The sequence below is a fragment of the Danio aesculapii genome, chromosome 18 (genome assembly GCF_903798145.1).
Source record: "Danio aesculapii chromosome 18, fDanAes4.1, whole genome shotgun sequence".
Lineage (NCBI taxonomy): Eukaryota > Metazoa > Chordata > Actinopteri > Cypriniformes > Danionidae > Danio > Danio aesculapii.
Genome location: NC_079452.1, coordinates 27,019,329 through 27,045,799, shown reverse-complemented (window position 1 = coordinate 27,045,799; position 26,471 = coordinate 27,019,329). Strand labels below are relative to the sequence as shown.

At 34.7% G+C, this 26,471-nt stretch overlaps 1 protein-coding gene across 1 annotated transcript in view; it reads right to left on the bottom strand.

Moving 5' to 3' along the window:
* The window catches only part of prtga (protogenin homolog a (Gallus gallus)), a 79,363-nt gene that overhangs the window by 41,071 nt on the left and 11,821 nt on the right, over window positions 1-26,471 (bottom strand). The window contains exons 3-6 of the mRNA XM_056478550.1: window positions 7,959-8,103; window positions 5,945-6,078; window positions 4,166-4,462; window positions 1,759-1,918 (exon numbers count right to left, since the gene is read on the bottom strand). Of these exons, the coding sequence (XP_056334525.1) occupies window positions 1,759-1,918; window positions 4,166-4,462; window positions 5,945-6,078; window positions 7,959-8,103 (736 nt within the window). The remainder of the gene's footprint in view (window positions 1-1,758; window positions 1,919-4,165; window positions 4,463-5,944; window positions 6,079-7,958; window positions 8,104-26,471) is intronic.

Here is a 26,471-nt window from a genome sequence, read left to right as displayed (position 1 = left end):
ATGAGATTAACTACTATATATGTACAATTAAATTAATCTTTTGTGTTTTTTAGGAGCTTTTTTTAGGAACATATATACATACATATCAACACAAGAACAGAGAATGACATTTTAAATAAGTGGAAAATAAACCAAACCATAAAAATTCTGAAGTGTATATATATATATTAGCCCCCCTGAATTATTAGCCCCCCAGTTTATTTTTTCCCCTAATTTCTCTTTTCAACTTAAAGTGACATTTAAAGGCTTAACTAGGCAGGTTAGGGTAATCAGGAAAGTTATTGTATAATGATGGTTTGTTCTGTAGACTATCGGGGAAAAAAATTGCTTAAAGGGGCTAATAATTTTGACCTTAAAATGTTTTTTTTTTAAATTAAAGGCTGCTTTTATTCTAGCCGAAATAAAACAAATAAGACTTTCTCCACAAGGAAAAATATTATCAGACATACTGTAAAAATTTCCTTGCTCTGTTAAACAATTTGGGAAATATTTAAAAAAGAAAATAAAAATTCAAAGGTGGGCTAATAATTCTGATTTCAACCGTGTATATATATATATATATATATATACACACACACACACACACACACACACACACACACACACACACACACACACACACACACACACACACACACACACACACACACACACACACATCTAGATGGTTTATGTGCAATATGTGCATCGTTGACTTAATTTAACTGTACAATTAAGAAATAAAATTATTTATATAAAAGGACTTACTAGTCATAAATAGAGAGCACAGAGAAAATACGCATGTTTATGTTTTTTTCTCTCTTGCTTTTTTTTGTTTACTGTTTTGATTTACTTCTTTTTTATTATTTTATTATTTATTTTTTACTGCTATACTTTTTGCATGTTTGTATTTACATAATTCTAAGTGGTGCAGTGGGTAGCACAATCGCCTCACAGCAAGAAGGTCGCTGGTTCAAGCCTCGACTGGGTCAGTTGGCATTTCTGTTGGGAGTTTGAATATTCTCCCCATGATGGCATGGGTGTCCTCCGGGTGCTGCGGTTTCCCCCTCAAATTCCAAAGACATGCGGTACAGGTGAATTGGGTAAGCTAAATTGTCTGTAGTGTATGTGTGTGAATGAGAGTCTTTGGATGTTTCCCAGTTATGGGTTGCAGTTGGAAGAGCATTCGCTGCGTAAAACATATGCTGGAAAAGTGGGCGGTTCATTCCACTGTGGCGACCCCTGATTAATAAAGGGACTAAGCTAAAAAAAAAATGAATAAATGAACGGCTTAATATGGGTTAATTGTATCTTGAATGTTAGTGTATTTATTATTATTATTATTATTATTATTATTATTATTGTTATTATTATTACATATTTTTATTTGCGTTTTGCCCTAAATATTTCATTGATGCAAGAAAATATAATTGTACTGTTTGATTCAGAGGAAGAAAATGTGAACTAATTTTGCTTTCTGCCGATAGATTGGAACAGTTGATGTCTTGTGATTCTTTGTATTTAATAGTGTAACTTTCTGATTAATATGCATCAATAAAACAGAATTAAACTAAAAGAATTTACAATTGAGTGACTTTATTGCTAACAAAAACCATAAAAGTAAGGGTTTCTTTATGTTTATGAGCACAAGAAAACAGATTGCAACTGATGTGTTGAGTTGGAGACAGCCTAAGAGAAAAAAACTGTTTCTGACGTCTGAAATGCAAAAAAAAAAGGCTTGTTTGTTATTTCTGCTTGTGCACGTTTACACCGCAGTACCTGTTATACATCTTAATGCGTCCGTTTGAGCGCACAGGTTCTCCGTTCTTCAGCCATGTGATCTGAGGGGTCGGAAAACCCTCCGCTGTGCACACGAATCGAGCTGTACCTGCCCGGGGTCGAGTCACGCTTTCTGGCCACTCCACAAGAGATGGCGGCGCTGCGGACAAAGAAAAAACACAGAAATATGTTCATACTGGCATTTATGAGATGAGTTATGTGTTATGTTCATCAAGGTTGTGCTAATTTGATCTTAAACACAGTCAATTTTTAAATATTGGATTCACAAGGGTGTTATTGTTATTATTATTTTTTTATTGTTATTATTATTATTTTATTGTTATTATTATTACTATTATTATTATTATTATTATTATTATTATTACTATTATTATTATTATTATTATTATTATTATTATTATTATTATTATTATTATTATTATTAGGGTGGCGTGTTGGCGCAGTGGGTAGCGCTGTCGCTTCACAGCAAGAACGTCGCTGGTTCGAGCCTCGGCTGGGCCAGTTGGCATTTCTGTGTGGAGTTTGCATGTTCTCCCTGTGTTGGCATGGGTTTCCTCAGCGTGCTCTGGTTTCCCCCACAGTCCAAACACATGCACTATAGGGGAATTGATTAACTAAATTGGCCGTAGTGTGTGAGTGTGTGTGTGTGTGAATGACTGTGTATAGGTGTTTCCCAGTACTGGGTTGCAGCTGGAAGGGCCTTCCATCGAGTAAAACATATGCTGGAATAGTTGGCGGTTCATTCCTCTGTGGCGACCCCTGATAAATAAGGGACTAAGCAGAAGGAAAATTAATCATTATAATTTTTATTATTTATTTAATTGTATTTGGTGAAAATGTGTGCCAAATTAATAAATAAGAGTAGACATACAACTGGTTACAGAAAAAATTAACAAACAACAACAACAAAAAGGAAAATATCAAATACAAAGAATAATAGTATAATAATAATAATAATAATAATAGTAATTTAAATAGAATAATTTTCCACAGCCTATTTAGAAAGACAAAAAAAGATCGGGAAAGTAAATGATGTGTAAATCATATGCTGGATAAGTTGCCGGTTCATTCCACTGTGGCGACCCTGGATTAATAAAGGGACTAAGCCAAAAAGAAAATGAATGAATGAATGAATGAATGTTTCAATAATACTGATGAACATCAATATCATACTCATACTACATACTATCATAACTGATTACATTTTAATTTTAACTATTCTGAGTAGAAAAATAAATTAAAATGTCATTTATTTATCTGATGTAAAACTGTGATCGCATCATCCTACAGGAATCATGATTCCAATATCCTACAGGAATCATGTTCCAATTAATTATTCCAATTAAATAATGCTCATTAATCATTAATTAATAATATTATTCTTGTTATTATCATCAATCTTAATATTTTTGTTGAAATCATGATGAATTTTTAAGATTTTGTAAATGAATGTAGAATGATTTGTAGAATTATCCATGTTTTTACTGTCATATTTGATCAATTAAATATGTTTTATCTTAATTTAACTATTCATTTCTTTTTTTAATTCATACTAAAGCACAACAATATGAGCAGCACATCATTACATTAATAATAATAAATGTTTCTTGATAATTCTGAATAATAGATTGATTTCTGAAGAATCGTATGACACTGAAGACTAGAGTAATAATGCTGAAAATTCAGGTTTGAATCACAGAAATAATTTACAATTTTAAATATATTCAATTATAAATCAGTTATTATAAATCATAAATAATACTTAGCAAAATTACAATTTTTGATCAAATAAATGCAACCTTGGTGAAAATTAATTATCTAAGTTAATTAATATTTTGACCCTTTAATTACCAAACTTTTGACTGTTATATAATATAATAAAGTATACATTAAAGGTCTCGTGAAGTGCTTTGTAATGTGCATTGTTTATTCAATGTTTGATGTAATCTCAACAAAGCCACGAGGAGAGGGCGGGGCCATAGAGTAGCTCTTCCCCTTTAAAAAAAAAACAGCCAATAGCTTTTAGTCTTTAGTCTTAGTCTAATCACAGCTCTGCCAGTGAGAGTGTTTGAGCTCAAGTGCATCAAATGAAAAGCCAATGAGGAGAAAGGGGCGGGGCATGTCAGACACTAGAGAGCATTTGATTGGTCAGAAGATTTGATGAGAAACTGAAGTATGAGAAGACGTGAATAAAACCGTTGATCCATTTTGGTGGAAGTGACAAACTGCAAAGCTTTGGATGTTTATATCAGGTTTATATCTTCTAAATATGATTTTCTTGCTTTGTTTAGGAGCAAACTAGAGTATGTATATCATTAAGACTAACATACTGATATTAACATCTAAATAAACCTTAAGTAAAGGAGTTTTAAGTATATTCAAGTACCTAGCACAGTTATGTTGGCGGCTGCGATGGTGTAGTTTCTGGTTCCAGGTGTAGTTGCGCGGCAGAAGTAGATTCCAGCGTGTTGAGCTTTCACATCAGATATGATCAGGTTTCCATTGCCGAGAACTTTAGTTTTGTGAACGTCTATGGACTTATGGTCTGCTCGGCTCCAGGAGATCAGCGGACGAGGGTTTCCAGACGCCATGCACTCTAGTAGAGCTGTACTGTGAGCCGGCACAGTCAGATTCTGCGGACCGGCGATGATTCGCGGCCTTTGAAGAGCTCTGGGAGACATTGCTTTGGAGGAGGAGATGATACGGGGTTGAATAAGGAATAATTGAAAATGAGCCATTGAATTATTGGAAAATAATGCACATCTGAAATGGATTTGATGCATTACAATTCAGGTTTAATAATGTTCTAATAATTCAATGTGTTGGAGTCAATTGTTACTATGGTTACGATACTTAAAGACACTGTTCAGATGTTGTATTTCAGACATTTGTCAGGTTTGTGTCCTCAAGCTGCTCCTGTGTGTAGGACTAGTTTCTTACACATCACATCCAAATCCTTCTGTTGTGTTTTGGTGTGTTTTTGACTGTTGTAGCTTTGAAATAACTGAAATCGTTAAGCGTATTTATATAGAGCTGTAATGCACTCAAAACCTGCCGGAACTACTTTAGCTGTGCATTCAAATAAAAATAACGGCACGCGCAAGAATGTTCATGAGCCAGTCAGAATCAAGTATTTGGCTGTTATAGCTTTGAAATAACTGAAATCATTCAGCGTATTGATATGGAGCTGTAATGCACTCAAAACCAGCCGGAACTACTTTAGCTGTGCATTTATATGAAAATAACTGCACACCTCAGAATGTTCATCAGCCAATCAGAATAGAGTATTTGACTGTTGTATCTGTGAAATAACTGAAATCATTCAGCGTAGTGATATAGAGCTGTAATGCACTCAAAACCTACCGGAACTACTTTAGCTGTGCATTTATATAAAAATAACGGTACACGCAAGAATGCTCATCAGCCAATCAGAATCGAGTATTTGACTGTTGTAGCTTTGAAATAACTGAAATCATTCAGCGTATTTATATAGAGCTGTTATGCACTCAAAACCTGCCGGAACTACTTTAGCTGTGCATTTATACAAAAATAACTGCACACCTCAGAATGTTCATCAGCCAATCAGAATCGAGTATTTAACTGTTGTATCTGTGAAATAACTAAAATCATTTAGCGTAGTGCTATAGAGCTGTAATGCACTCAAAACCTGCCGGAACTACTTTAGCTGTGCATTTATATAAAATTGACGGCACACGCAAGAATGCTTATCAGCCAATCAAGATCGAGTATTTGACTGTTGTATCTGTGAAATAACTAAAATCATTCAGCGTAGTGATATGGAGCTGTAATGCGCTCAAAACCTGCCGGAACTACTTTATTATTGTAGCTGTAAAATTATTCAGCATAGTAATATGGAACTGTAAATACTACTTCAGCTGTGCACTCTCTGTGGTGTCTGTCGTTGCCTGTCATTCATGAATTCTCTCACGGTGCATTATGGGATATCGTAGAATCCACTGGATGCACACTTCAGAATCTCGTCGGAAGTAGTAGGTCATCCAGGTACTTCTCGCATAATGTTTTTCCAATACTATGACTACTTGGCTCGCATACTGTTTTTAACACACTAAATAGTAGGTAACTATGCGATTTGAGACAGAGCCATGGTTTAAGTATGATTAGCATGTTTAAGTGTTTGTCTTACCTGTGGTGACGGCTAGCGTGGCCTCGGCGCTCCTGCGTCGACTGACAATATTAGCTGCAACACATCTGTAACTCCCTGCATCCTTCTGTTCAACTCCCTGAATTTGTAAAACACCACTGGGCAGCACTGTGATTCTAGACATACACATGCAAACATCATCATTAATCAACTGAAAAACAATTCAAAATCTATATTAAAACACCAAAATTTCACTTTAATTTTGGTAAAGTTTTAGTAATTGCTTTTATCTGTTTTATTTATCTTTTTAAACATTAAATTAATTTTTGGAGGGATGCTAAGCACTGTTTTTATTTCAATATATACACACAGTGGAAGTCAGAATTATTAAACCCCCTTAGATTTTTTTTCTCTTTTTTAAATATTTCCCAAATGATGTTTAACAGAGCAAGGAAATTTTCACAGTATGTCTGATAATATTTTTTCTTCTGGAGAAAGTCTTATTCGTTTTATTTCGGCTAGAATAAAAGCAGCTTTTAATTTTTTTAATATTATTAATTTAAGGTCAATATTATTAGCCCCTTTAAGCTAATTTTTTTTCGATAGTCTACAGAACAAACCATCATTATACAATAACTTGCCTAATTACCCTAACCTGCCTAGTTAACCTAATTAACCTAGTTAAGGCTTTAAATGTCACTTTAAGCTGTATAGAAGTGTCTTGAAGAATATCTAGTCTAATATTATTTACTGTCATCATGGCAAAGATAAAATAAATCAGTTATTAGAAATGAGTTATTAAAACTATTATGTTTAGAAATGTGCTGAAAAAATCTTCTCTCCATTAAACAGAAATTGGGGGGAAATATACAGAGGGGTCTTCTCTCCGTTAAACAGAAATTGGGGAAAAAATAAACAGGTGGGCTAATAATTGAGGGGGTTTAATAATTCTGATTTCAACAGTATATATATATATATATACACACATTTGAAAAATACTTTCTGCATCAGGTTAATCTAAATGAAATAGACATATTTCCATGACAATTAGCTAAAATACAGTCAATTTAAATTTCAGGTTTTGGTTTTTATGTTTTATTTATAATAACCCTGATAAATTTCATATCATTTTTGTATTTTTCACAAAAAAAAAATATGAATTTTTACTTATAACTGAGTAAAAAAACATAACTAAAATAGAAATAATACTATAATTAGGGTTGTCTCGATACTGGAATTCGATACCAATTGGTACTGATTGGTTCCCGCGAACATTTGAGCGCTGTGGATCGCGTTCTTAAACAGCGCTGATTTGCCATTGTGTTTACGTGCTCAACAGAAATGACTGTGATTGACCGTAAAGGTCATCAGTTTACTGAACGCATCGCTGTTTACTGAGTGTAACCACAGATACAGGGATACTGGAGCGTTTTAAAGCCGTGATTCATCAGCAGATCGCTCGTATGTCAGACAAACCAGCTGATTGACGTGACTTTGAAACATTCCAGTGTCCCTGTATCTGTGGTTACACTCAGTAAACAGCGGTGAGTTCAGTGAACCGATGACCTTCACTTCCAATCACAGTCATTTCTGTTGAGCATGTGAACACAATGGAAAATCAGCTGTTTAAGAACGTGCTCAACAGTGCTCAAATGTTCTCGGACATGGACACTTTTAAAATTTCAGTAGCGATTGGTATCGAATTCCAGTAAAAAAAGCTTAAAATAAATATGAGTATTAGTCATCCATCTTTATTTACTGCAGGTGTACGATACATTTTATTATAGTTTTAAATGTACTTATAATTTTATCAATAATTATATAATATTTATAATATAAAATAATAGTATAGCAGAATGAATGGAAAACTCTGATAATAATACACACTGATGAAACATTCACAGTTGCATTAGGACCACAAAATATGTAATAAAAGCATAAAATAACTGTTGAACAAGCATATAATATATATTTAAAGAATTAAAATCAAATTAACAGATAAATCAGTGGTCAACACTAAGCTCCTCCCCTCTACAATACATGGGCGGTGCTTTACCTTTCAGTGGCCAATGGTAAAGTGACTTTGTTAAACTCCCAGGTGATGATTGGTGGAGGCGTGGCTGTGATTTTACAGCTGAATCTGGCCACGGATCCCTCCATTACTATGATTGATGCCGGCTGCTGAGTGAAGGTGGATAAACCTGCAGAAACACAACATCAAATCAACATCATCATGTTTAATAATCAAACTTTAGCTGTGAACGCATGATCTCCTCTCTAATTTCAATATGAGATATAAGAGAGATTAAATAAGACACTTGAATATTTTAGAGGAAATGAACGTTCTCACAGGTATGGTTCAATGATTGTGCATTAATCCGGTAAATAATAACGTTGAAGGATTAAAGTATATATCTAAAACTGCCTGTAGGATCATCTAGATTAGTGTTTCTCAACCACGTTCCTGAAGGACCATCAGCACTGCATGTTTTGGATGTCTCAGTTGTCTGTCACACCCATTACAAGTCTTTCAGTCTCTGCTAATGAACTGATGATCTGAATCAGGTGTGTTTGGTTAAAGGACACATGGAAAATTTGCAGATCTGGTGGTCCTCCAGGAACGTGGTAAAGAAACACTGATCTAGATGCTCCAAAACTGTTAAAACAAAAGCCAAATCACACAAAATTTCACTTCTTAAGTTTATGATTTGTTTTTTTTTATTGCAAGTCTATTTATTTGAATCCACACTCTTTAATGTCCAGATGATTAAAGTCCATGTTTAAATGTAAACTATTTATTGTGCATGACATGATGGTGTATTGCCTATTATGAGATTCTTATTAATCTTTTTTTGTGGCTTCACATTGCTGGCTCCATAAATTAGTCTTAAATGGGACCTATTATGCAAAAATCACTTTTCTAAAGGGTTTAAGCACAGTCGTGTGGCAGCAGTCTGTGAATTTAACCAGCTTCTAGTGGTAAACTATTATTAATTGTATTTGTTATAATCAGACTTGATTAAAACAGTCTGCAGAAACACTTTGATTGACATTCTCCCTTTGTACGTGTCATCAGAGGGGGAAAGCCCCGCCCACTAGTGACAATCTCTCCCTCATTATTGAATGACGTTAGTCTTGTTTTTGAATCTGCCATTATGCTGACACAGAGGCTTTAGTAGCTCCGCCCTCTTTAACAAAAAACATTTCTCATTTGAATTTAAAGCGACAGTCACCAAAAGGACACAATTAGGATCAAAGCCTAAAAGGGTCAGCTTCAGAGAGTTAGAAAACATTATTTGTGTGATATTTTAAGCTGAAACTTCACATACACCTTGTCAAAGGGGGCATAATAGGTCCTCTTTCAATATATTGTGATTTTTATGTCCAATTAACCCAATGTTTTTGTTAAAAATGTACAGCTCCTCATTTTAAATGAGCTAATTTAATTAATTGCAACTCAATCTGTACTTGTTGAATTCATTTAATAATATTGCTTGTAATCTTTTGCCTCGGTTTTATTAAGTATTTTTTAGCATAGACTAAAACAGTCATGAAGATGTGTAAAAGAGAGTTTTTGTAGTAAGAGGATCACATGCTCAGGCTGTCAAACTAAACCAAAAGCTTTAGATAAACACTGACAGCAAACACCTCATGCTAGCATAACAAACACCATTTGGCAACACTTGTTTGTTATTGTCATTTGTTACTGTGAACTCCGCTTGTGGTTTAAAATTTGAACAGTTAAAGGTGCAGTAGGTGATTGTCTTCAGAAACATGTGTTGTTGTGCTGGTTGAGCCTCTTCACATTCCAATAGTAATGATTAAAGTAAATGATCTAAATGTATTTATATGTGTTTTTATATTCTGGGTGAGGCATAAGACTAATAAATGTTCCTCCAATTAAATATTGTCAAGCCGATAATTCTTATAATTCTGATAAGTAGCCTAAACTGTCTGTCAGCAAATGTAGATTTGAACTGCGCACCCATTCACGCAGATCCGCCGATGCGCCTTCACGCAGGCCGCGGTCACGTAGACCCGAGTGACAGTGCTAAAAACAAATGCTAAATCAAACCTTTTTAAAATCCTGAATCAATATTGGAGTTAGTTTTGCACGCTGGAGGAAGGACGACACCATGGCTGAAGTATTTCGTTTAGACAGGTGATGTTATGTTTAAAACTATTTTAGTCACGCAGAGCTGATGTAGATTGTGTTGTTTTATGAATGGGTGAAATGTTCCGGCAAACGACTGATGTGACAATTTTCAGTTTCATAAGGGACCTTCTACAGCATCGATAATGTAGATTTTTATTTAGTTTAACAACAAAACAGAAGTTGTCTGATTTACTGAGCTGAAGTTGGTTTTATATTCACTTTGCTTCATTTTTGAACAATGACAGCATGTGACGCCCTCCCTATATTGTTCACCATGCTGCTTTGAATATTCGGTCTGAAATAGCATGTCAGTATGGCTTAGTAATAAGTGTAATTCCTGCAGCCCCGCCAGCCAAGAACTAAGCATACAGTAATTCCTTTTCTTCCATGTGTTCAAAATTAACAGGTTTGGGAAAGCTACTTGAAAAATGGAGTGAGCTAAGCTATTAGCTACTCTACTTAAAATGTAGCAAGCTAAGGTAAAAGCTACATGGCAAAAGTAGCTTAGCTACATCTAAGCTATTTTTACAATTTTTATTTTTAAATTGAAGCAACTTAAATCCATGTCAATCACATCTTAGTGATCAATAAAACTGTCAATGAATTATATGAGGCAGAATAGTTCAGTTCAGTTATTTACTGTAAATAATATGCTGTACTAAACAGAAACAAACTATAGTAAATAACAGCTAAAACAAAAAAATCCAATAAAAGCAGCTGTTACACATTTAAAGTACTATAGTAATTTATAGTAAAGAGAAATATTTTGGAATAAGCATTATATTGTGTGTGTGTGTGTGTGTGTGTGTGTGTGTGTGTGTGTGTGTGTGTGTGTGTGTGTGTAATATATTTTGTATATATATATATACTAAGTATAATATATATATATTTTTTGAGCACAGCATCAGAAATTACGTAATTGCATCTTAACATGTACTTCGAGGTATGGTCACAAGAAGTCCTGCTGCAGAAATATCTCTCTCCCGCTTTCGGTTGGTGACGTCGCCAACCATAGGTGGCAGTAACGCACCAAAAACTTTGTTGTCGAACACCATAAAACAGGAAGAAGAAGAAATCGTCGTTCTCGCCATCATATGGATTTACTTTCATCGGCTAGACGACATCCGTGAATGTCGGTGCTGTCACTTATTGATTCGTGATCGGTAAATGTAGCTTGTGTGGACGCTACTGCGCTACTTGACTAATAAAATAGCTTCGCCACTGAAAAGCTATTTGATTTAGAAAGTAGCGACGCTACCGCCATGCTACTGAGAAATGTAGTTAAGTAGTTAAGTGTCACTACTTGTAGCGACGCTACTGCCCAACACTGATAATGAACGCATTCTCTCATCTCAATCTTAATTCAGCAATTTACTTTTTAATAGCTAAGTAATTGCAGTTTTTCTCAGTCACTTTGGTACATTTCTCAGATCACAATTGAAATTCGCAAAACAGTAAGTCCATTTCTCAAAACAACACGTACAAATAGCAAAACACCATGGATTACCTGCAAAACCCAGTATCTTGCTCAAAATCCTTAGTTTATCTCTCAAAATTGAATTTTTGTACCAATGAACTAGTCAGTGCCATCAGAAGGACAAGTTCTTGTGTCATTGTGTACGGATAAGACTGTAAAATTACTTGGTCATGTTTTCAATACAACAGTGTACTCTGGAGGGCTGTTCTGGTGTAAATGATGCCAATTTCTTTCTTTTTTTGATGTTTGTACAGTAATTTGTTGACAGGTCATGCCATTGTAATGCTGAAGGGAAATGACAACACTGCATAGCACAAAGAAACAACAAAAGTGGAAATGTGAACATGGGACCATCTCCTTTTAGACCTTCTTTAGAAAAGTCAAGATTCACCTGGGAGAAATAGACCAACTTTAGACAGACTTAGAAAAAAGTCTAATGGAAATGTATAGAAAATGCATTATGGGGGGTTGAGACCAAACAGAGACCAAACAGAGACCAAAATAATACATTTTGATCAACATGACATAAGCAACTGATAATGTCTGATAAACATCAGAGAATTGCACATAATCATTTGCATGGATGTACGCAAGCATTTGCAACTTGTTCAAAAGAATGAGAAACTGCTTTTCTGATGAGCACAGGTGACACAATAGCTATGTTTCCATCCAAAAATGCGAATGAACTTTATGCGCAAAACTGGATTATCGCATTAAAGACGTGCGAATAAAGCAACGTTTTCATCCAACGAGTCAACGCAAACAAAATCGTCACTTCCTGATTAACTGGCGCCAAATATCAACAGTAATAATGGAATTTGCTGCAGGAGAAGCTCGGTCAGTCTTTTCTTCATCAACATGACTTGCACCTCAGAAGGTAATCCTGACACACAGTGAACATGCGGTGGCGTTTGAAGGGGTGAGACGCAGTGAACAGACGCTCTTAATTCTGGAAGTCATTAATAATATAATAACACTAGTACTCAAACGGTAAGGCGTTTTAGAATGACTAAAACAACATTTCGGATGATTTATAACATCCTCAGCATGCTGGTTTGTCCATTTACACACATTTTAATCATCACATGATCTCTTATTACAAAATCACATGACCTTTTTAAATGCGCATACTGAAATTTGTGCGGTAAAAGTGTTTCCATCGTAGTTTATGCGCATCTTTGCTTATGGAATAAAAAGTTTATCCTACTCAGTTATGCGCATAAAAAACGAATTATAATTTTCTAAATTTATGCGCATCTTGGCGTTTCCATCAACCGTTTTTTTAATCCGCTTATCCAAAATGCGCATAAAAATAGGTGGATGGAAACATAGCTAATGATATAAAGAGATTGAATTGGTAGTTTTGAGAATTTCAATTCTGATCTGAGAAATGGACCAAAGTGACTGAGAAAAACTGTAAACAAATAAGTAGCTTACGTTACATTAAAAAAAAAAAGTAACTCTAATATTGCTTAAATATATAACTCAAATAAATTACTTAATTTTTTTAAGCAATGCGTTACTTTAGTCATTACTTAGAAAAGTAAAAGTATTACATAACTTGCGTTACTTGCAATGCATTACCCACAACACCAGGGGTGGGCAAACTCGATCCTGGAGGGCCAGTGTCCTGCATAGTTTAGCTGCAACACTAATTAAACACACCTGCACATGCTAATCGGTGTCTTCAAGATCACTAGAAATCTATAAACAGGTGTGTGTGATTAGAGTTGGAGCTAAACTGTGCAGGACACCGGCCCTCCAGGACTGAGTTTGCCCACTCCTGCCCAACACTATATATATGGCTGAAGTCAAAAATTATTCGCCCTCCTGTGAATAATTTTTTTTCTTTTTCAAATATTTCCCAAATGATGTTTAACTATGGAGCTAGTTTAGTATCGTATTTCACCCAAAAGACACGATGTACACATGCGTAGCCAAATTCATGTATAAAACCAAATTCACGTGCGTAAAATATTTATACATATTCACAAAAACAATTCACCTGCACAAAATAAAAATACATATTCATAAAATACGTTTCACAAATGCAAAACACCATTTGCAAACGTATAAGAGTGTACAAAAAGTTTTGAATGTTTAAAACTTGCGAGTTCATCCTGAATGAGAATGTGCAAATCCTCTTTCACGTATGACTCCCCCTGGTTACGTGTGTGTGTGTGTTTGAGACTGTCCTGGCAGAAGCAGGCAAACTCGTACCTTTCAGCCATGTCTTTTGCGTGAATTTGTGTTGAGTCTATTCTGTCTCCAAATTTAACAGTGCAAGGAATTTTTTACAGTATTTCCTATAATATTTTTTCTTCTGGTCTTTAAAAGTCACTTTAAGCTGAACACTAGTATCTTGAAAAATATCTAGTCAAGATAAAAGAAATCAGTTATTAGAAATGAGTTATTAAGACTACTGTGTTTGAAAAAAAATCTCTCCGTTAAACAGAAATTGGGGAAAAAATATGTAGGGGGGGGCTAATAATTCTGACTTCAACTGTATATATGCACATTTCCACAATTCAAAAGCAATAAGGCATTGATTAATTGATGATAAACTTTAGATTCTTGTGTGCACTGTCCCTGTAACTCTTAAAAAGACTGTTGTGTCTTTCTGAGCGATAAAGATCAGTAAAAGCAAACCCAACACACCAGTCCAGCAAACACAGCTCCCAATAACCGCCCTGTTTTTATGATTGAAAGGCATTAATGTTTGTTTAACGCGTCTCTTCACTAAAACTGCGCTTCAGATCTGACCTTCTCCGGCTCACAGACATAAAACCCCCAAAAGCCATTAAGATGGTCCCCCTCAAGCCCTCGGGTCAATAATTAGTTAACAGGAATCAATGGAGGCTCAGATATACATACAGACCTCCGAATAAATCTCATGTTAGGACGGAGATAATAATCCACAGTGCAACTGTTAGGTAACACGCCGATAAGAGAGATCTCGTCACACACACAGGAAGTCACCATTCAAATTTTCACAGATTTAAAACATATTTAAAAATGTAAGTGACGTTTATTTATGAGTTAATTTGGAGAGGATCACGTGCTTATGATTGCTTGCAGCCGCTCCCGCATTATTCAATTTATGATTCACCAATCAGATGATTCCTAAGCCACTATAAATACCCTAAGTTCCATATCATAATTATCTTTTTTTGAAGAATCCCTCCTTCCACCCCTACTCCTCCTCCTTTCCTAGATGGGTGACATGGTGACCCAGTTGTTAGCAATGTTGCCTCACAGCAAGAATGTCACTGGTTCTAGTCCTTACCAAGCCAGCTGACATTTCTGTGCAGAGTTTACACGTTCTCCTCATGCTCACGTGGGTTTATCCTGGGTTCCCTGGTTTCCTCCCACCGTCCAAAAACATGCAACTTAAGTTAAATGACTAATCCAAATCGGCACCATAGACATGCTCCTAGTAAATAGTTATCTCCTAACCACATATCTGTTCATTAGCTATTACAGCAGGGGAGTTCTCGAGATCTACCTGAGCTCAAACTCCCCTCTTGCCTTGCAAACGGGAGGGAGCCCCGGGCTCAAGGATCTTATGAGCTCAGGGCTCACTCCCAGGACAGCATGCCAAACAAGTTTTGTAATTAATCATCAGCTAAGTGTGAACAGCAGTATAGAGTCCTCATCACTATACTGGCGCGTTAGGACCCACACAGACCGCAGGTTGGGTGCCCCCAACCTTTTCACAGTTAAAATATAAATGTTGATATTTAGGCAATTTTTAAAATGTAATTAAAACAAAACAAAACAAAACAAAACACAAAACGAAGCGAAACAAATCAAAACAAAAAACGAAACAAAACAAAATACAAATTGAAGCGAGGCAAAACGAATCAAAACAAAAAACGAAACAAAACAAAACACAAATCTAAGCGAGGCAAAACGAATCAAAACAAAAAACGAAACAAAACAAAACAAAATACAAATTGAAGCGAGGCAAAACGAATCAAAACAAAAAACGAAACAAAACAAAACACAAATCTAAGCGAGGCAAAACGAATCAAAACAAAAAACGAGACAAAACAAAACAAAATACAAATTGAAGCGAGGCAAAACGAATCAAAACAAAAAACGAAACAAAACAAAACACAAATCTAAGCGAGGCAAAACGAATCAAAACAAAAAACGAGACAAAACAAAACAAAATACAAATTGAAGCGAGGCAAAACGAATCAAAACAAAAAACGAAACAAAACAAAATACAAATTGAAGCGAGGCAAAACGAATCAAAACAAAAAACGAGACAAAACAAAACAAAATACAAATTGAAGCGAGGCAAAACGAATCAAAACAAAAAACGAAACAAAACAAAACACAAATCTAAGCGAGGCAAAACGAATCAAAACAAAAAACGAGACAAAACAAAACAAAATACAAATTGAAGCGAGGCAAAACGAATCAAAACAAAAAACGAAACAAAACAAAATACAAATTGAAGCGAGGCAAAACGAATCAAAACAAAAAACGAAACAAAACAAAACACAAATCTAAGCGAGGCAAAACGAATCAAAACAAAAAACGAAACAAAACAAAACAAAATACAAATTGAAGTGAGGCAAAACGAATCAAAACAAAAAACGAAACAAAACAAAACACAAAACGAAGCGAGGCAAAACGAATCAAAACAAAAAACGAAACAAAACAAATCACAAATCTAAGCGAGGCAAAACGAATCAAAACAAAAAACGAAACAAAACAAAACAAAATACAAATTGAAGCGAGGCAAAACGAATCAAAACAAAAAACGAAACAAAACAAAACACAAATCTAAGCGAGGCAAAACGAATCAAAACAAAAAACGAGACAAAACAAAACAAAATACAAATTGAAGCGAGGCAAAACGAATCAAAACAAAAAACGAAACAAAACAAAACACAAATCTAAGCGAGGCAAAACGAATCAAAACAAAAAACGAAACAAAACAAAACAAAACACAAATCGAAGCGAAACGAATCAAAACAAAAAACAAAACAAAACACGCCATTTATACATATACTGAATAAAAAGTTTTTTAAACTATTGTTCTGCAAAAAAAGAGAAACAAACACATTTAATGTATTTAAATTATTCTAATAAAATAATATTAACGTGTTACTTGTGCTACTGGATATATACTATTCCATGATCCTTTAATGTAAGAAAATACAATATCTACAACACACTATGTTGATTAATGTTAAGATAATTAATATTTTTTTTAATGTAGACTGCTCACACACACACACACACTCACACACACACACTCTTGTACAGCTATCTTTAAGCACGGCAAAAAATGATATGATAAAATGTCAAGACAACAAATGTTTTTATGTCAGTTTAACATATTTTCATAAGTTAATCAACATTTTTTAGCTCTCTCTCTGCAAAAAAAAAAAAAACGTATAAAAACACATTTAATGTATTTAAAATATTCTAATAAAAAATAATATTACAGTGTTACTCATGATACTGGATATATACTATTCAACGATCTTTTAAAACGAGAAAAACTGTGCTCTAATTATTAGTTTGATCAAAGTTTGGTTCATTAGTTTGATTTATCAGTGCAGGATATACCAGAAGAAAACTACCCCCCCCCCCCCAAAAAAATCAGATTTTTTTAAATTTCAGTCAGAAATAAATATATGCTGTTTAATGCTGAAATAATTCATATTATTTATACGTAGACTGCATTTTTTAATGTGACCCTATTTATCATGTAAACCCATCTGCATCCTCAAACCATCTGCTTTAGTTTGTGTTTGTCAGTATAAAAGCATCTGTAAGTCCGCTGACCTCTGACCTGCACAAATCCTGAGCGGCAGTATAAGCTCAGAGCCACCAAACATGAGGCCGTAATGCAGCACAACAGAGCAGCACTAAAAGTGGACACTTCCGACGGGCTCTGCTTTTGGCTCTCAGATGTTTTGGGTGAAGCTCTGGTCTGTGGATCAGCACACAGCGGGTCAGCCGAGGGGTCACGGCAGGACAATACTGCAACTCAAGACTAGGCATGGGCCGGTATAAGACTCTGACAGTATGATAACCTTGGATAAAATGGTATTGTGATTTCTGCTCTACAATATGTTCCTTTTAAACGCCTGGGTAAAAGACAACTGTTTTAACCCACTGAACACAATATATTTTCAAGAAACATTTAAAATATAATGGAAGAGTAAACCTGTCAGCCTAAATAATTGTCAGCCTTAAAATATATTGACAAAACATATCATCAGTGTATTACCTTTATATACATACAGTATATGCTCTGTTCAAAACAGCATTAAAGGTATATTACAATCACACATGCAGCGGACAGTGCTGAAACTTTCACCATCTCTCTCTGCCTGTTTGTGTGTGTGATCGTCAGTGATGGTAAAACTATACGAGTGTGTAAGTGTTTTCTGAAAGCGGATCATTACCAAGAGAGCCCTTAAAAGACTTTTAGTGCAGGTAAAAGATGCCAGCAACCATTCTGACATTTCAGCCTTCAACACACACACACACTCGCATGCACGTACACACACACAAACACACAGACACTCTTGTATAGCTATCTTTACGCGCCGCAAAAAATGATATGATAAAATGTCAAGACAACAAATGTTTTTAAGTCAGTTTAACGTATTTTGATACGTTAATCAACATTATTTTTAGTTATATAAGTTTAAACTTAATATTATGATAACACTTTAGTTAAGGTCACAATTCCTGCTATTTACTACTGGCTTATTACCTGTCTATTGTTAGGATATTAACTGTTCATTAGTAGTTATATAATATAATCTTTACCGGCATCCCTAATCCTACCCAAAACCTAAACCCAACTACTACCTTATTAATAATAAACAGCTAGTTAGTAGTTTACTAAGGCTGCATTTACACTGCGGATCTTGATGGCCAATTCTGATTCTGTGACTGTATCCGATTTGTTTGCTGACCTGCTTACATTATCTTTTAAAAGTGACTCGTACCCGATCGTCAGCATTTACACTGCACACGGCAAAGCCGCAATGACCAGGAAAAAAAAGAGCGGGCGCTGACTAACAGCTGATAATTAAAGAGTGCTCTTTTCTCTATTCCTGTATGTAATCTGTTCACAGCTCTGGACAAGCTGTTTTACTATAGTTTATGACAGGAAGTTTCTCATTTGTCCATCTTCTTTTGATATATAGGCTTTTTTAAAACCTTTAGGCATCCTAATGTCATGTATATGGTGTGATTTATGCACGTGATGTATGCACTAGTTTTATATTAATTTATATTGGTTACGTGGTGGACATTTCGCTCTCTTGCTCTCGTTAACATGCTTAAATTTCTGTGCTTTATGACAATATGAAAGCTGTTTAAGTCCTCGTGTGTGAGATTTAAGGTTTGGGACTCTGCTGAAGTCTGTTCTGAAATGAAAGTGTCAGACTTGACGTCATTCGCTATGGTTTTTAATGACGCGCGACTCGTATTGACAGGTGAAAATCTGATCTACCTGCTTTCACTGCAGACACGAGGGCACAGATCCGATTCATATCGGATAAATTTCCACATATGAACAAGGTCTGAATCTGATTTGAGTAAATCGGAATCCATGTGATTTTTTCCTGCTTACACGTACATGGGCCATATCCGATCTGTGCCTCATGGGAGAAACAAATTGGAATTGAGTCACTTGAACAGTGCAGTATGTAAATGCAGCCTAAGCTAGTATTGTTAGTTAATAGTTTGGTAATACTGTGAATTGTGACCTAAACTAAAGTGTTACCAATATTTTTAGTCACTCTGACTAATGTAAGTTGAGATGACTCGAATATTTCATTTGATTCAGCTAAACAACTTAAGGCAAAGCGATTTATTTTAGAGCGTGGAGACGTCTAATAGACGTAATGATTTTCATTTTGCTTTTCCAAAAGTTAACAATACAGAACATACAAACTAAGCCAAAAACAAACTAAAGTAAAGCCCTGCTCACACTGTGAGATTTCAGCCGCGATTTTGTCATCTAAGACAAATTAGCGAAATCCTAAAAGATTCCTGAAATCCTAGGCTCAAATCTGTGACCTTTGATCGTTGGTTTGACATGTTCACAGACAGCCGCTTAATGCCCGTTGCGATCAGATTTTCCATCCGATGAAGTTCTGGCAGTGTCAGAAGATTTCAGACACTTTCCAGCAGTGTGACAACAGCTGCGATGAGCGTCAATCCAAGAACCAATAGGAGCGTCAAATCTGATGATACAATCAGTACGACGATTCAAACGACTGCGGGAAAACGTCAGAACAGTTTTGATCTCCCTGGTTTTATTATTGAGACACACTGTGTGCAAAATTGCCGCTACACATTGTTTACGTTTGCTGTGAGGAATCATTTCAGAACGTGAGATACTGAAAGTGTCATAGGTAGATGACGTCAAACTCCGGAGGCGTTTTCTTCTGTGTTTGGTGCATCTTCATTATCGTTCAGTCTGACATTATGACGGCTGAGATCTTACAGTGTGACGTGAGCCATGTTCATGCAGTCAGTCATGCTACAATCTTTCAGGATTATAAAAAAATCTCAGTGTGAGCCAACCTTCAAACAGATCCACCTGCATCCCATGCCTTCATAGGCTTCACCCTCGGTGTGGGTAGGCGGGTCTGCGACCAGCGCTTTCTAGTTGTAGGCCTGTATGGCTGTGTTACCAACATCGGACTATCTCTACATCCACTGTTCCCCTCCCCTGTTGCATTATGTCTATGTTTATATGTTTATGTACTTGTTGCTGGCTTGTTGCTACTTTTAGGACAGTCTGGGAGAGGCTTTTTTACCTCCCTTTCCCCCCCCATCTCATACTTTCCTTTGCTACCTCTCGACTGACCTGTCTTCCTCTGAAATGTGTGATGCTTGTGTATTGTCGGAGGGGTCCAATTTCGCTGCATGTAACAGTGTTGTGACAAATAAAGGCTCATCATCATCATCATCATCATCATACACACACAGTATTACAAAAAATAATAATATTAAAATAAAAAGGGAGGAGATAGAGTATAATAAACCAATGGAGAAAAACTATTTCATCAAATCACATCATGTGGTGTGTTTTATATAAGTCAAAATGGATGCCAAATCATTCATTCATTTTCCTTCGGCTTACTCCCTTTATTCATCAGGGGTCGCCACAGCGGAATGAACCGCCAACTTATCCAGTATATTTTTTACACAGTGGACGCCCTTCCAGCTGCAACCCAGTATTGAGAAACACCAATACACACTCATTCACACACACACTCATACACTACGGCAAATTTAGCTTATTCATTTCCCCTATAGCGCATGTGTTTGGACTGTGGGGGAAACCGGAGCACCCAGAGAAAACCCACACCAACATGAGGAGAACATGCAAACTCCACACAGAAACGCCAACTAGCTCAGCTGAGACTCGAACCAGTGACCTTCTTGCTGTGAGGCAACAGTGCTAACCACTGAGCCACCATGACCCCCGGATGCCAAATCTTTTTCAATAATTCACCCTTTCCTCTCAGACGTAATGATTTTTATTGATTTTTCAGACGCATGTTCTCTTCCTGTAAAATATTAAATATTAAAGTGTTTTTTGTATTGTATTTATAAATAATAAAGCCAAATCAAGTGAATTTTTATATAAAAAAGCAAACTAACCTTCCAATGGGGTTAATTAAATAATATAATTTAAGATAAAAACAAAATTACTTCATTTATTTCACAAAAGCAGATTATTTAGCTTGTTTTAAGATTAAAAAAAATGCTTGATTTTGACTTATTATTTCTAAAAACAGTTTTAAAAATGTACTTGTTTTTTTCCTTGTCTAGAAAATGCTTCTTGGTTTAAGAATGTTTAGATATTTAGATATTTTAAACTCTAAGTAAGACTAAGTAAGTATATATATTTAGCATTACAGATTGATCTCCAGGGAGCGTTGAAGAGATTCCTCCACATTCGACTGCCGGTCGATTCATATTTAATGCGCGGGTAATTTCAGATGTTTTAAGGTTTAATAAGCAGATGCATTATGCAGAAGGAGCTGTGAACAAACACTGCCCTGCTGTGTGGTGACCTGACCTCACCTCTCACTCCTCATTCACAGAAACGACAGCAAAAGAAAGCTTCATCTCTGAACAGAAGGCAAGAATCTGAAGCCTAAATGCTGCAGATCAATCAGGGGTCCGTCCGGCTCCAAACCAGCCAATCAGGGACGCAGAGTCAGCCACGCTCCAGCCAATCAGAGGCCAGAGAAAAAAACCTCTCCCTGTGGCCTTTAGCCTTTTTTTGAGCCGAATTGGGGGTAGGGTGACACCGAATTCCCCTTCTTATCTCCCCCCGAGCTCTGAAAACAACACAGCTATTGTGTCTTATCTGATCCGCCAAAGAGCAACAGGTCAAGCAGAGAGCATTATCTGTGATCAAATAAATGGAGAGTAACACTCTAATCGCTCTGAAAACCACTGATAAAGCATTTATACACTCACAAAAAGGATTCATTTGTTTTACTACTTTTTTTAAGGTAAGTGGTTGCAAACTATTTATATGGGCTGAATTTATGGAGTTAGTTTTGTTTATTTATTAATTAAGTTATTAAGTTAAGTTCTTTATTAATTATTAGTTAAGAAAAATTAAGTACATAGTAATTTAAAAATAAAAGACTGCAAATAAAAATTAATTTAAAACATTTTCAATGATAATAAAATATTTTGCATTGCAAAAAATAAACTATTGTCGTATTACTGTATGCAGTTACCTCATTTTTCATTGCACACTCACTCATTTTGCACATCGAGAATCTTTGCTTGCAAGTTCAAATGTTTCTAACCCATGTATGCTGGAGTAAATTTTGTCGGTCCCACTTTATATTAAATGTCCTTAACTATTATGTAATTGCATCAAAGAATAAATACAGTTTACTTACTGTGTTCATAATATATTTGAGAACACTTGTGGTGCTCTTGAGTTGGGATAGAGGTAGGGTTATGGACAGGTTTGGTGGTATGGGTTTACAGGTGGGTTAAGGTGTAAGGGATGGTCAACAGTGTATTTACAAATGTAATTATATAATTTAATTACAGATGTACAGTAGATACATACATGTATTTAATCAATCATAAGTACACAGTAAATACATGAGTACATTATAATACACAATACGTACATTATAATGAATTATTAATTTCGATGTAAGTACATAATAGTTAAGGACACTTAATATAAAGTGGGACCAATTTGTCTTTATTATTCAAACAAACATATGCAGTTTTAGACTAAAAATAGGTTCATTATAATTAAATAAAAATAAAAGATTTCAAATAACGAAAAAAACTAAACATTTAATTGAAAAAAGTCATTAATTTAAAAAAAACATTGCAAAGAATAAGCTGTAATAATAAACACACACGATATTTAATCATTACACTGCTGTTAACATTATTTATAGCATCGCAAGTTCATTTATGCCTGGCTTCTCTACGATTTTTTAAACCAAACTAAACTATACTAAAATAAAACTAAATATTTCTGATTCAATAATAAATAAACAAAACTAACAAATTAAGTTGGACATTATTAAATTTTTTGTTTAAATTCAGCCCATATAAATTGTTCTCCACCATTTACTTTAAAAGCATTTAGTAATGAATCGAATGAATCTTTTTTTGTCAGTGTAGGTGTGCTATGAAACTAATTCTGAAGCTTTTCCGGGTTTCACAGAAGCAGAAGTTGTCATAGTTTGATAACCCACTTGATTTTGACTTATTTCTTTTTTAAATCATTTATTTTACATTTTGTACATTTTACAAACATAAACAACAACTATTAAGAACAGAGATGGGAAGGGAAAAGGGAAAAACTAAACAAAAAGTGCATAGGTACATCAAAAACACTGTACGTAGGGGAATAAAATAAATAAACTTAAGTACACAACTAAATGAGGGACAGATGCTTACATGTATACAACAATCTTAATGTTAAAATTCTGACTTATTATTTCTAATTCAAAATGTGACTATAATATAATTCATAAGCTTTTCACATTTCCAGGTTTCTCAGCAGCAGAAGTCGACAGCGATAGTGTTATCAAGACTCTCAGAAAAGGGACAAAAACAGTGCGAGACTGATAACAGCAGCCAGAAAAGAGAATAATGTCAGATTTACTGTCCCTCTGCCATAGACGCTGCATTAGAAACACCTCGCTTTATTGGTCATTCCTTTCTTTATTTTGTCATTTGATGCAAAGATGATATAAAAAGAAAAGTACAGCTTTAGAAAGGATGGCTTTCGTTCAAGGATTTATCCTACTTTTTTGTTCCAATTCTAATGCAAGCATGCACGCAATCCTAAAATGCATTGTGATTGCATTGCATAACCATGCAAATATAGACATTTGAGTTACACAGTAATGCATTATTAGTATTATTGAATTATACAGAGATTTTTTCTTTGCATTGTACTGTCATTTACATTTATGCCTATTGCCAGATGCGTTTTTTAGCTAATTATTAAAACTAATTCTTATTTATTTGTGTATTTCTTTTGTAAAATATGATTATGTAATCAGTAGGTGCTTTTTAACTTTTAGATGATTAAGTGTTTAATCTTAAACTGTTGTCTTAAAATTATTATCATTAATCTGAATAATAGTTTTGAAAAGTAATGCATAAATGAACTAAAAAATGCAGTACATTTAAGAAGATTACAATTGCAAATAAAGATATAAATAAATAGGTTCATTTATTTGTCTATGTAATTAATTAATTAATACATTACATTAATAAATTACAGTTTAATAAAAATACAGCAAACACACTTATCCATACACTCTCAATGTCCATTAATTCCATAAAAGAGTCACCATTTAGACCGAACACTTTCCAGATTGGCCATTATTTTTGTTCATTTCCAAAAAAAGGAAGACAAGATATAAAGTCATCAGCACACTGAGACATGCCAGGACGTTTTTCTTGATCCCAAGAGCAAGCAATTACAAGTTTACCTTCCAGCAAACAGATCATTATAAGCAATCTTTTCCTGAAAACCTGATCTGAAACTATTGTGGAAGAAGCTGTACTAATTTAACATGACTTCAGGTGTGCATGAGGGTAGTTGTTATGATTGTAAAGTGAAAATAAAGATTCATTGGATTTACAACATTTTTTAAAGGTAAACAAACTATTTATATGGGCTGAACTTATATATGTAGTTATGTTCAACATAATTTGTGTATACTCAGCCCATATAAATAGTTTGTAACCACTGACCTTTAAAAAACTGTAGTAAATGAATCCAATGAATCATTATTTTTCAGTGTAGCTTTACGAGTCAGAGTCATTTATGGTGGCCAGCATTCATAAATCACAGGCAGCTTCTATATGGATATCCAGAGAGATGAGCTGATCCACGCTGGCATGTTTCTGTCTGTTATTAGCAGGGATATTTCCCTCCTCCGCTCTGTTTCCCTGAACACAACCTGCAGGGCAATTTAACACAACCTCTGACCTTTCCGACCGCCACTTAGAGAAACCATGGAAACCTTTCACATGCGCACTGAAGCCGTTTTGTCCCTCAGAAATTCCTCAAACATTTCATCTCAACCTCAAGAGCTTCAGCTTTGACTCTTGATTGTCCTGCTCGTTATTGCCTGAAGCATCACCTAGCAAAGCAGCAGTTAAAAGAAATTATTTTCATAATAAGTAAAATGGCAAAAATGCACTTTACGAGAGCCGTGGGTGTTTTTAGTGGTGGATCGATCTTGATTTTTCATGGCAGATTGCGACCTCTGATTTTTTTTATGTGCTTACTAACCAATGTTCTACTTCAACTCAATTTGATTTAATTATAAAACACTTTCAACTAAAGAAGAAAAGTGCTGTACAGAAAAAGGAAAACAGTATAAAATAAATCAGAAATACATAAAAAACACAGATGACAGGATTTTTAAATAAAAAAATGGACTGTATAATTTTAAAATATAATACAATTATTTTGTGAAATGCAAAAAAAAATTAATAATTTTAAAGTACAAAGTAAAATCACAATGATATCACTTGAAATATCTGAAAAAGAATTGTGATATTAATATTAAGTATCGCTGCATGGCTTTAGTATCGTGATACGAATTGTATTGAGATTTTACATATTGTCATATGTATCATTATGATATTTATTATATCATTGATTTAGCATCATATGTTTCATATTTCAGCTTTAGTATTGTGGTATGTATCATATTGAAGCTTTTGTATCGTGATTTGTATCATATTGTAGCTTTTGTACCGTGATATGCATCATATTGTAGTTTTAGTATTGTGATATGTATTATATTGTAGCTTTAGTACTGTGATATGTATTATATTGTAGCTTTAGTATTGTGATATGTATTATATTGTAGCTTTAGTACTGTGATATGTATCATATTGTAGCTTTAGTATTGTGATATGTATCATATTGTAGCTTTAGTATTGTGATATGTATCATATTGTCGCTTTTGTACTGTGATATGTATCATATTGTAGTTTTAGTATTGTGATATGTATCATATTGTAGTTTTAGTATTGTGATATGTATCATATTGTAGCTTTTGTATCATGATATGTATCATATTGCAGCTTTAGTATTGTGATTTGTATCATATTGCAGCTTTAGTATTGTGATACAAGTATCATATCGTGGCTTGAGTCTCATGATATGTATCATATTGTGGCTTTAGAATCATGATGTGTGTCATATTGTGGCTTTGGTATCATCATATGTATCTTATCATAGCTTTAGTCTCGGTATCTGTACCGTATCGTGACATTATTGGTGATGCACAGCCCTAATATACATACATATACATATACATATACATATACACTGAATACTTTATCAATTTTACACAAACTATTCCCACAGTTCAGGAAAGAAAGGAGTGTTTTGCAGTTCCTGTGGT